The 13,337-nt window shown below is 35.7% G+C and overlaps 1 protein-coding gene across 3 annotated transcripts in view; it reads left to right on the top strand.

Annotated features, from left to right (window-relative positions):
* The window catches only part of KCNT2 (potassium sodium-activated channel subfamily T member 2), a 123,168-nt gene that overhangs the window by 90,670 nt on the left and 19,161 nt on the right, over positions 1-13,337 (top strand). The window contains exons 14-20 of one of the 3 annotated variants that reach the window (XM_054384065.1): positions 833-941; positions 4,479-4,628; positions 5,736-5,965; positions 7,206-7,422; positions 8,747-8,852; positions 9,128-9,300; positions 11,778-11,849. In XM_054384065.1, the coding sequence (XP_054240040.1) occupies positions 833-941; positions 4,479-4,628; positions 5,736-5,965; positions 7,206-7,422; positions 8,747-8,852; positions 9,128-9,300; positions 11,778-11,849 (1,057 nt within the window). The remainder of the gene's footprint in view (positions 1-832; positions 942-4,478; positions 4,629-5,735; positions 5,966-7,205; positions 7,423-8,746; positions 8,853-9,127; positions 9,301-11,777; positions 11,850-13,337) is intronic. The other 2 variants (XM_054384066.1, XM_054384068.1) reach the window with 2 other exon arrangements.

Here is a 13,337-nt window from a genome sequence, read left to right as displayed (position 1 = left end):
AAAACAGACAAAGCATGCCCTCACATTTCAGTCAGTGACATGCTTACAGCTGTATTATAAATTCAGCTTAGATAGTAGTTTAGTTAGAAAGGTGAGGTAGCTCTAAGGATTTCAAGGATACATAGTGCAACTAGAAGTAGACGTAAGTAGACAGCTCAGGTCTAGGTAGGGGGAGGTGATTTGCTTACTTTTACTTAGCAATTTTCATATGCCTTATATTTTGAGCATCAGGTGTACTACTTGCATTCTTTCTCATCTGAGGCAAATTCTGCTCCCATTAAATGTAATGTAGATTAAATCAAAAGGTAAATTCAGAAGAAAAAAAAAACAATTAGTCTGCAATAAATGCCTTTATGCAGAAATTTTGACAGTTTTCAGTGTAAGCCAGTACAGAGAACTAGATATAACACCTCTGTTGCTTTCTCTTCTCACTCAGAGTCATAAAATCATGAAGGTTGGAAAAGAATTTTAAGACCATCAAGTTCAAACATCAACCCAACACCACCATGACCATTAAACCACATCCCAAAGTGCCATGTCTACATGGTTTTTGAACACCTTCAGGGATTCCACCACCTCCCTGGGAAGCTTGTTCCAATTCCTGACCACTCTTTCAGTAAATAAATTTTTCCTAATATCCAATCTAAATCTCCCCTGGCACAACTTGAAGCCATTTGCTTGCATCCTATCACTTGTTACTTGGGTCAACTATTAAACATTGAAATAAACTCCCAAGGGAGATGGTGGATTCCCCTACATTAGACAGTTTGAAAGCCCAGCTTAACAGGGTGCTAGGCCATCTCATTTAAACTCTATTTTTTTTTTTAAACAGATCATGTTGTGTGTGAAGAGGAATTCAAATATGCTATGCTAGCTCTGAACTGTATATGCCCAGCTACCTCTACACTGATCACACTGCTGGTTCATACCTCCAGGGGACAGTAAGTATATACTACCATAGAAAAAAACCACCTCGCCACCTTGAAAAAGTTTGGAAGAATAGCTTACCCTGAACTCCCAGACCACTACATTGTTTAAAAGTAGACTGGATCTTTGTGTACAACAAAACCGGCAAGATGTTCTACTCAAGACATTGTAATTTCCAAAAGAACCCCCCTATATATTTAACAATTCACTGCATGTTGTTGTGCACTAATTTTTATTTCCAATTTATGAGACTGAATCGTGGATCTATCAAACAGTCCTACTTAAGAACACCAACAAGACCCAAGAATGCCTATTTTAATATATTCATTTCCAGGTCTATTTTTGTACACGTATAAAAATTCCTATGCACTGAACTCAAAAAAATATTTGGTTTGTTTGTTTGGGTTTTTTTGTTGCTAACATTTATAAATATTATTTGTTATTCAGTGCTTATGCATTAAGAAGCAAGCAAACATACCTATGAAGAGATGGGGTTTTTTAACATAATAAGCACACTGCCAAAAGGGGTACAGAATTACAGTGTCTCTGCAGGCTGCACAAGAATACAGAGTCTAGTACAAACTGAGACTTTTTTTTCCAAGTAACCATGGATGTGGTAATATCTCGATATTTACAAGCAGAGTTATTTAACATTCTAATTTGTAGTATTCCCCTGTGCCCAGGAAAAGGAAAACTCAAATTACTGCTGAAACGTTTACTACTAGGAACAGCAAATGTCAAGATATTTTTGATGGCACTGTTTGTACTAGTACCTGTTAATAAGAAGACAACAAAATATTGTTCCCATGTCTCCTGAGAATGATGGTGAAAATATTCAAACTGCCTAGCTTTCATTACCTGACATGCACAGAATACTGAACCTTTTTTGCAGTTATTTCATAGTACATGGATATGAAAGAAGAGCAGAAAAGTTTCCCTCAGCCATATCAACTACCCATGCCTTTATATCCAAACTGAATACTAAATCAGATAGTAAGTAGTGAAGAATGTGTGTTAAATAGACTGTAAACAGTGAACTGATTACATTGGTTACTGTTTAATTATTCTTTTGTTATCCTGGTTACTATCAGCACCTGCATTGCACTTTATGTAGGACTTGAGCCTTAAATTCTATCAGTATTGACTGGCTTATGTCAAAAGCACAGACTTGGAATGTGGAGATGTGCATCGAATCAGCCAGTTCCAACCTAGCATAATCTTTTCAATTTCTGTTCAAAGTCACAAGGAGGATTCTCTTGATAATTAGTTTACATTTCCATTCACAGAAGCTGCTTGTCTGTTGACTCACAATTTTAGTAACATCAATATAGTGACTGGGAAAATTTGTCATCACAAGATAGCCAAATTGAAATTGCTGTCTGTGCCTTTCTGTTCCACTATCTTAGGTGCATGTAACCAGAGCAGATTATCAAGGAACTCCCCAGAACATTTCTTGCTTTTTGTCATTTCTCTAGTGAAAAGACATTAAGGGAGTACATGGCGACTTTCAAATTCTAGCTTCTTAATATTGGTTAATTTAGGGAGGCTGTGATCTTAACCTGTCGTACATTTTAATTGAATTAAATACTCCCTTGACAGTTCATAGATAAAACATTTTCCCAGCTGTTTGTTGTAGTCTCTTACAAATGAAGTGCTACCTGTTCCACTGGGAATCTTACTTCCTATATTTATTAAGAAATAGTGTGACACTGTTAATATTTCAAACTCATTTCTAGTAAACAGGAAGGTAAACACACTGGGAAATTACTGAAAGCTGAGGACAATACATAGTAGCAGAACACAGAAAAAGTTATTAGTACAAGAAACAGTAAACAAAAGGAAACACATGTATGTAAATCAAAACCAGTTTTTCTTCTGGCAATATGTGAGGAGACTGGGGAAAATGTTTGTTTTCAAAGCAACTTTGACCAGATCAGCTTGCTATCAAAATTGAGGAGAAGCTTGTTGCTATTTATGTGAACTGGCTTTAGCCTCTAATGCTGGTTTTTTCAGATTAAACAAAGTAGATGTCAATAAGTACATTCTCAGCCGTTTATAGGGTCCAAAACCCCAGTCTGTAAGAGACACCAAAATTCTACCTTGATATTTATTTATAATCTTATAATTGATCTTATTCATTAATCTTAACATTTGTCTTTAAATGGTACTCAATTATCTGATCTATTAATAGAACCTTATCGGAGCTTGTATTATCATACAAAATATTGGAAGATGTAGCCTTTCTGACTTGAGCTTAATGTGGTCTTTACAGAACAGCCCCATGGGAAGCTTTTAGACAACTAACTGGAACCAAGCAGGCTTTAAACAGGTGAATCTTTTATTTTAGGGGGAAAAGGGAAATTTGGAAAAAATGTCTTCTGTAATTACAGTTCTAATTCTGCTATTTTACACCTACTGCACTGTTTATGATTAAAAATGGTTTACGTATTTCCATCTTTAAACCAAATGTTTCTGTGCCAAGGGTAGAGAAGTATGGTAAATCAAAGAAAAATAGGAATTGTGTTAATATATTGAAAATGTATCAACAGAGGAACATGTCCCAGTATCCTGAGATCTTAGCTCCAAGTAGCAAAACACAGAGCACATTTGTCAGTTTTATGTCTTATCTGCATATATACATATATATGTATAAATATATATACATACACACTTATGTTTTTTTAATATATATACACACATATATATATACACACACACACACACACACTTATTTGTTATATCCAGTAAAACTGGTGCAGACAGAAGGTTATTTCCACGTGAAATTTACTGAAGAAGTTCACAGAAGCCTGAAGTCTGCAAGTTTTGGTGTTAGCTGAGGTTTCAAACATTTTCACTAGCAGTCTACATGGATAAGGAACATTAACTGCAGATAGTAAAGGAAAATATGCTTATTATCATTAATTTTTTCATGTTTGCAGTAGAGAAGAAAAGGTATGTACATATCATAGTACAGGTGGCAGGCTAGCTAAAACATGCGTATACTAAATTCTAAAGATAACTGGTAAGCAAATGCAGGAAATAAAATAAAACTTTTCTTACAGATAAAGTGACTGAAGCTAGATGGGTTTTCCTACATAAGCTGTTTCAAATTATTCTTTACCTACTTCGAACAGGAAACAACCATTCTGCCATGGAGCATCTGAGGAGACTGCCTTTGTGAATAGATTGAGCATGCTGCATGCAATCTTAAAATCATTCATTGCAATTTAAAGATTTCACCTGTCATCTTTAAATTGAAATGAATATACTTACTATGGTGTGAATTTAAAGTATTTGAGCCATATCTCTCCTGATATTAAAGCACATAATCTCATATGCCTATTACTTAGCAGAAAATGCTCTTTAAAACGTTAAAATAATCACTGCACTTAGAGTATTAGCAAGCTTTGATCTCAAATCCTTCTTTCAAATTAGCCTATAGGACCTTTTAAATAGACATTTGTAGTTTCTATTGCCATGAAATACTGTTCTGATTAATATAAATTTTACATTAAGTTTTAAATTATTCTCTTTATCTGTACATGTTTCAGGGACAGTCAGCAATCATCAGAACAATGGCAGAAAATGTATGGCAGATGCTCTGGTAATGAAGTGTATCACATTAACTTGGAAGAGAGTACTTTTTTTGCTGAGTATGAGGGGAAGAGCTTCACATATGCTTCTTTCCATGCACATAAGAAGTATGTTTATTTTCCTATCAACAATTAAATGTTCTAGCATATAATTAACTGTTTTGCCTGCAATGTAGCTCTGCATTCAAAGATACAGTATTACATGTTACTCTCTTTCTGGGTTTAAATATCTGCCACTAATATATTTCATTGATATTTTTTCCTGTAAATTACAGTTGGGCAGATAAAACCTCATGTAGTTCTATACAGGCCAGCTCAGCCTGAGAGCACAAAATATAAAGAATATATAGGATAAGCCTAACAACCAGAAAAATACACTACCTTAGAGAGGTAATGGGAATACCAGTCCCTTTCCATGTGCTAAACAATGTAGGTAAGGTTGGGTGGGAGGCTGTTAGTGTATGAGTATGTTAGTGTATTTTTTTCTTAATTATTTAGGAGTCATCTAGAAATAAGGCTTCTTTTGTGGGGTGCTCATAATATGCAAAATACTTTATAAATGGAGCCTGCTACATTTTGGTGATTGCTCAAAATAAAACCATACTGTTTCTGTTAGATGCTAACATATTTTCTTCAGGTTCTAGATCCTATATCACTTAGTACTGCTCTGTGAGGTGAATGTACAAGCTAAACACAGATGATGTATATTCATATGTATACAAAGTGAACATATATGAAACTCTGAACACTGAGTTTATGCTTAAATGAGAGATTGTTTTGGCTTTATTTCACTATTTTCTATTACAAATACATCTCTAAGAGTGAACTGCAAAAAAAGAATTCTGAACATTGGTTCCATTATATATGAAAAATGGAACAAATCAACATGAGGAATACTTTTTCATATTATATGTCCATTCTTCTACTAATATTTTCCCAGAAGGGACTATTCATCTGATAGAAAAGTGGAACAGTATTAGAAGGGTATTATAGAGAGTAGTAAAAAGACTGGATTCAAATGCCTAGGAATTCATGAGCTCATAAAAATTGTTTAGGAGATAACATTTTTCAAACATTTGTCATCCAAAAATTCTGCAAATGTTCATACTCTGCAAAATACAAAAATAAAGCGGAGGTTCCTTTTTTGACAGTGGAAATTCTGCTGTATCTATAGGACTATGCAAAATGAACCATGCCTTTCCTTTTCTAATTAAGGTTTGGAGTCTGTCTGATTGGTGTTAGAAAGGAAGATAACAAAAACATTTTGCTGAATCCAGGTCCTCGATATATCATGAGTTCTACAGATATATGCTTTTATATAAATATCACCAAAGAAGAGAACTCTGCTTTTAAGAAGCAAGAAAAGCATAGAAAAAAGCATGAATCAAAACTATCTTATCATGGAGCTTCTAGGTTACCTGTACACAGTATAATAGCCAGCATGGGTAAGTAAATCAAACAAACAAACTAAATATAAACCCAAAACTCCTTGCAAAATAGTCTTATTCAGTGAGGTTAAGACCTAAGTGTACTACCACAGAATCATAGAATTGTTAGGGTTGGAAGGGATCTCAAGGATCATCTAGTTCCAACCCTCCTGCCGTGGGCTGGGACACTTCACACTAGATCAGGTTGCCCAGAGCCGCATTCAGCCTGGCCTTAAAAACTTCCAGGGATGAGGCTTCCACCACCTCCCCGGGCAGCCTGTTTCAGTGTCTCACCACCCTCACGGTGAAGACACTGGGTTTAGCTTCCTCTAGAACCACCCTTCTCCAGAGCACCAAGCACAAGCCCTGAATCTAGAGCCCAGCTTCCTGTGGTTCCCCCCCCCCCCCGCCCCACATTCTCTGACCATAAGAACTGCACAAGCAGTCGTGAGGCCAATTTGCGTTTATGGGCTAGATTTCAACTGCAGCCCCCCCGGAAGGCTTCCAGCTCCTTTTGCCTGAATACCTTTTGCACTTTTGTATGTTTTTGTAACTAGTATTTCTATTTAACCTCCAACTGTGTGTGAATGTTTTTATTTTATTCCTTTGGAGTGAAATGCTTTCTGTCTGGAGCTGTTTCCAGCTCAAACCAAGACAGTAGTGCATTTTAAAGCTTTTAATAGTGTATTCCTAAAATTATAATTAAAATCAACATAAGAAATTATAACACTATGCAGAAAGAAAAATGACTAAATATCTTTGTATTTAGAAAAAAAAAACCCTGAAAAACAATGGAATTTGGTTGAATTAATCTTTTACCTGACAATACAGAATTCAACCACATAAGACTTGTATAAAAAAACCCCAAATAATAATAAAATCTATGCAAAGCAAAAGAACTGGGAAAAATCGGATGGGTAATTTGTTAATCAGTCATAGCTGATGGTAATTTTTTTTTTAAGTTGCTTTAATTAAAAAAATGCCCTTGCTCAAGGAAAGCTTAGAGGTTTTGATTTATCTAGGTATGGATTAATTATATAAGTATGATTGAAAAAAAGGTAGTTAAAAAAATAGATATGAATAGTCAGGAGAAGTGCTACTTTGCAGGAAAAGGCTCAGGTATAACTTAAATATTTGCTATATTGTCATGCAATAAACACAGCCAATAGAATATTCCTGTCAGTCTTTGAGACTAAGAGAATCTCATTCAAGTGTTTTGACAACCACATTGGACAAAATGCTTTCACCAATATTTCAGGGACAGTGGCAATCGATTTACAAGATACAGGATGCCGAACGTCAAGTGGACCTACACTAACTCTTCCCTCTGAAGGAGGTAAAGAGGGCAGGCGGCCCAGCATAGCACCTGTCTTGGAGGTTGCAGACTCATCCTCCCTTCAGACATGTGATCTGCTAAGTGACCAGTCGGAAGATGAAACTACCCCATCAGATGATGAAGTCTCTGCAGGCTTAGAGTATGTATATTAAACATAAACAGCATCATTTGAAAAGCTAATATTATGTAAACAGCATGGATAATGCTTTCGACATGCAGATCGAGCCAAGCAGTTGTAGCGAGCGAGATCTATAAAGACCAATAACGGAAGTATTCCCAATTATGAAATGCTGCTGTCTGTTAGCAGAATGCCATTATGACTATTTCAAAAGGAAAATGAAACAGATTAACTTCTCTGTTTGTTGGGAGATTTTCTATAAGCAGTTACGAAGCTCTAGTTGTGTATTGCTGTTTTTTTAAATAGCACTTTTATGGCCTTTTTTCTTATGTTCCATAGTTATAAAGACAGGACTCAATTTGTAAACAGATAAATACTTCTGCCCTGAGAATGTAGTGATAATCAGATCATTCAACAGCCTTGTTGAACATTGAGGCTGGGTGTGGTGTCTGACTTCAAATGGTAGGAATAACAAAAAGGCAGTATGAGACAAAATTAATATATCTAAATTAAAATGCTTGTTAGCATGTTATGTAAAGTAATGATGCATTACTAATAGAAAAACTGAAGATTCCATCCTGTAACTTCTGTGCAGATAGGCAATTATGTTTATTGGGATTACTGACAGAGAGGTTAACACTGAAATACACAATTAAAGCCTGTGGCTCACCTAGCACAGTTTCCCGTCTCCAACAGCAGCAAGCAGGAGAAGCCCCAGGGAAGATTATAAAGCTTCAGCGAAAGAAATAGAACAAGAAAACTTAAATCTGCAGACTGAAATATCAGGGTACAAAAGGGCTCTTATTAAAAACTAAGGCCATTTAGATTATTCATCTCATCATTAAGAGATTTTGCTACTTCAAATTTATTCCAACTATGTTGAAAGTATGTTGTTATGGTGAGAAGTTAATGACCTCCTTCTTGCTAAGCATTTGAAAGAAAAATGGAGAAGGAAGTGCAGAGGTACCTCAATTATTTCCATTGTCTTTCCTTCCTGTTTTTTCTTTCCTTAAAGGTTTTCAGTATGTGCATTCAAAACACTAGGACAAAACCCTGATATATCCAACCCATTTCCAAAGATGCATATGCAATAAATAAAACTCAAGCAAAATTCTTTTAATCCACAAAAGCATATTAGCTTTCACTAAATTGGATCAAATTGGTCTAAGCTACAAAATGTATTCCTTTGATCCTTATTAAACATAGTTCATTTCATGTACTTGTCTCTTGTAGTCTGCAGATAACCACAACATTTAGACATAGGTGTAAATATCCTTTAAGTAGGATTGTGGTCAAATGTGTTTCAGTAATTTGCTACACTGAAAAAACATTTGTTCTATTCTAGGTATGCCAAAGGCTATCCTCCTTATTCCCCCTATATTGGAAGCTCTCCCACATTTTGTCATCTTCTGCATGAAAAAGTACCCTTCTGTTGTCTAAGACTAGATAAGGTAAAGAGAGTTCCTGTTACTGGATAAAAATCCATTCTCATTTGTCTCTTGTGCATGAACAGAGTTAATGTCTGGTTTCTGCTTGAGATGAGGTTTGCTCAGCATTTACTAGCCTGTAATTTTTTCTCATCCTTTTCATCACTAAGCATTTTTATTTGTCTAGTCAGGTCTATATTAGATCATGTGATACAATTTTCTAATGGTAAACTGCTTTAATGCCACAGCTAAATCTCTTTAGTAATACCCACTGAACTTGTTTCTTGTTTTTATTTTAGGGATGCCAACATAACTACTATGAAGATGCAAAAGCCTATGGATTCAAAAATAAACTGATAATAGTTGCAGCAGAAACTGCTGGAAATGGCTTATATAACTTCATTGTTCCACTCAGAGCTTATTACCGACCAAAGAAAGAGCTAAATCCCATTGTATTACTCCTAGATAACCCGTAAGTAGATGTTAATTACTCATTTTGTGATACATTTTCAAGTCATTCTTCCATTACTTCAATAGATGATCACTCTTCACGTGGCCAACTTAAAATCAAAAAAATTATGGCACATTTACCTTTGAGAAACGTTTCAGCTGTGTTTCAACTGAGTGTTTCTTTAAAATACCCCAACTAATATGCTAAAATTAAAAAAACTTCATACACACTGTGAAAAGCAGACTCTGTAATAGTTTCAGACCTACCTGACAGTACTTCAGGCAACACTAACTTAACACAAGGCATTTAGTGGCCTGGACCAGTTAGGTATGTGTGAAGACATTTTAGACTCTAAAATAAATAGTTCTTTAAGGCAGTAAGACGCCCCCCACATCCCCATTCCATCTACAATTATATAAATCATGGAGATTGCTGGAATTCTTAGTTTTTCTTGCACTAGCAGTTTAAAATTTCAGAGAAATTCTTCTCTGGCAAGGCTGGTTCATTTATCTGAAAGATTTACTTTTCTCCACACACACCCTCCTCCCCCCCAACACTTTGGCACTGCTCTAGTGCTTAAAATCACAATTTGGAAGACCCACTTATGGAGGTGTGGATCAAATTGTGATTCAAAGGAATGACAGCAGCAGACGATTTCTTACAGGTTCTGATGCCTGACAATTTCCTTTTCATGCACATGTTTTAGTTTAAGTGATTTATTATACAAACACATGCTGTGAAGGGTCCCACTTTTCCCTCAGACAGTTCTTTGGTGAAGCTGTATACACCTGTGTTTGCAAAACAGAAGTGTTTTTTAACGTATGCATTGTGGCATAAGGTGGATTACATAAATTGGTGAAAAGCCTAAATTAGGCTACAGGACTTCTGATGTGTAACTTTCTCGATTAAAGATGTGAGCATACAGTGCCCTCTAGTGCTTGTTCTCTTTTCCAGCACAGTGCCTGATGTTACATACTATAAGGCATTTATAGTAAACCCACTTTTTATGAGCACAAAGTAAAAACTATGGTTGCTAATTAAACTAATACCCTTAGTGTTGTCTCTACACAGCATTTGCAGTGAGTCCTCTGGAAAGGCCAGCATCACTGAGACTACAGAAGCTAGCTCAAAAGCCAGCCTGCTTTTCATACATGCATGGGGTGGAATTCAGCCTGCCATTCAAGTCAATTGGAATTTTGTAATTTGCTTCATCTAACTTAGTGTCATGGGTTTAGAGTGGGCAGAAAGTTTTTTACCCCTCCCCAGAGGAGTAAAAGAAAGATGCTCCACATAAGATTGGAAAGACTTGGAAATTTAAATGGAAGTACTATTCACAACTATATACACCAATACCATAACGTACAAAATACACAAAATCCATATTCAGCCTCAGCCCAGTTCTCTCCAACCTGGACTTGTTTCCAAAAACCTCACTAGGCCTGAAACTTCTAAGTCTTCCCCCCTCACCATGCCAAAACCCCAGGCCTCAATGCCTGCCCCCCATACCTCCCTACCCAGGCCCAAATGATGCAGAGCCAGGCTGCTCAAGACCAAAAGCCTCAACTCCCACGAAGGTAGAAGAGAGATACCGGCTCAGCATGCTGGGAGGAGAGAGAAGGAAAAGGGCAGAACAATGATGCCCATTTATATAGAGGAGTAGATGTAGGATTATGGGAATGAAATAACAAAAATTACACTTTTCTGGTGTCTACCTACTGGGCTCTCCGGTCCTTATGGAGGACCTCTTTTTGCTTAAGATATCCAGTATTTAAACCCACAACACTTAGGAATGCAGCCACCTTCAAGGAATATATCTATGTCCTCTTGCCACATTCCCATTTTCTTCCTTCATCCAAGGCAATTTCTTAGAGTATTTATCACAGTATGTTACAGTATACTTATTCTGATAGCTACATATCACATGTGTTTTAAAATTTCTAATGTTTCTTAGTATGTAAGAAGAAACACAGTAAAATTTATCATCAAAGAAACAATTAAAATACATCACCTTTATTTTTACTTTCAGTTTTTAAAATAAGGTTTCATCTAATACTGTCTCATTGAAGTGAATGGAGCTGTTATTACAAAATTTAAATTATTTGGTTTCCACATGAAAGTAAGCAGTGAGAATTTTCAGTGAAGTACTCCGAAGTCAGGCATTGGAGTACAACTTGGTAGTGTGTCTTTGACATCAGTAATTCCTTTCTTATGTTGGGAATTGTACTGTGCCATAAAATTTCTGATTTAAGAGGTGCATTTATTAATACAAGCATGTTAATTCTGATCGTTATTTATGATCACAGCAAACTGTTGATTCACAGCTTTCTGACAACCAATTTTCTGTTTAAAAGTGATGTTATACTGCCGAAGTTTTTAAAAGTTGTATTTCTTTTTATTTTGTTTTACTTAAACAAAGCTGCCATTTTATTGAACTATTTTAGAACAGATGCTGCTGTTGTGATATTATGTTTCATTTTGTAATCCCATCTGCTGCTTAGGCCAGATATGCATTTTCTGGATGCAATCTGTTGGTTTCCAATGGTTTACTACATGGTGGGCTCTATCGACAAGTAGGTGAAATAACTGTTAGAAAACTTAACATTGTAGTGCTCAGTGGTTTGTTGTGTGTATCGTCACTGCATGTTGAAGTGTGTGTTGTATGTGAAGATAATCTTTGCATGCATGGTTTGTATCTGTGTGCTATCATTTGGGATTCCAAATTTCTGACTTATAAAGGATATCATTAGCTAAAAGTGTAACAGGGAACACAGGTTAATATGTTCCAAAGCATAAAACTGACACTTACTGCTTGCATGAATACTTTTCTGCCAACTGCCAGATTATAGCCCTGATTCTAGTGTCATTCTATACTTAGTTACAATTTGTTTTGATTTTCTAGCTGAGAAGACAGCTACTGAATATAGACAGTTCTGACAATCTTGAATGTGTCCAACAGTCTTCATCTTCCACTGCTTAACCTGTCATCTGCTCCTACATTTCTGTCTCCACCTCTGCTAATACGTGTTTGCATATCTAGGATTAGCAACATAGAGTTAATGTAAAAATCAGATTGAAATAAGAGGAGCAAGGGCTCATTAGCATTTTAGTGAACTCCTGTGTGTAGAGTATCAAATTAGGAAAGAAACTTGATTGCTTCACTACATAGCTAATTTTGAGTTGGGGCTACAAACCCATAATAACCATTCCTCAAGCAGAAATCAGAAAGCTGTTTCCTGCCCTGAATCAACAGGATTCAATTTTCCTATGAGAATTCTGGAGTTTCAGCATTTCTCCATCTCAACTTTTGTAACAAGGGCTTTTAAACTACTTACAATAGTGACACAGTCACGGGTTTACCATGATAATATCACAATCATTGTGGGATTTGCAGAGATTCTACAGAGATGTTTTTCACTTTCTACAACTCTTCCTCTAAACAAGAAAAGTATCTCAGGGTATTCATATCTACTACTTTCTTAACTTGTAATTCCACAACAGTTATATAAAAGAATTCATACCATCAGAATAATTGAATTGACTGAAAGTAGCTAAAGTACTTAATAATCCAGAGATGTTAACATGTTTTTGTTAAAATAGAAAAAATTAAGGTTTAATTAAATTTACTGGGCAACCTGATCTATTGTGAGGTGTCCCTGCCCATGGCAGGGGGGTTGGAACTGGATGATCTTTGAGGTCCCTTCCAACCCTGACAATTCTGTGATTTCAAAAACCAAAAATCACCAAATCCCTCATTCAAGGTGTTTTGTTGCTTTTAAACCTGAGTACATTAAAAACAAACAAACAGTATGGATTCTTTGAAATTATTTTCTTTTAATAATGTGCAATTAATATGTTGGTAATCTTTAACTAAGAACTACAATGTAAAATATGCAGAATTTCCTTTCTTATTTAATAGTTACAAAATACACTCCCAAATTGACACCTGCTACCTTTTAAGTATTTAAAATATTTGTCATTTGGCCACCTGGCATGAAATTCCATTATTTTAGAGAAAAAAAAACAAACAAAAACCACCAATGGAATTACTCTGATCTACT

This window comes from Indicator indicator, chromosome 10 (genome assembly GCF_027791375.1).
Source record: "Indicator indicator isolate 239-I01 chromosome 10, UM_Iind_1.1, whole genome shotgun sequence".
In the NCBI taxonomy this organism is placed as follows: Eukaryota; Metazoa; Chordata; class Aves; order Piciformes; family Indicatoridae; genus Indicator; species Indicator indicator.
Note: the sequence above shows the minus strand (reverse complement) of the source record. Positions and strands in the feature narration are given on the sequence as shown.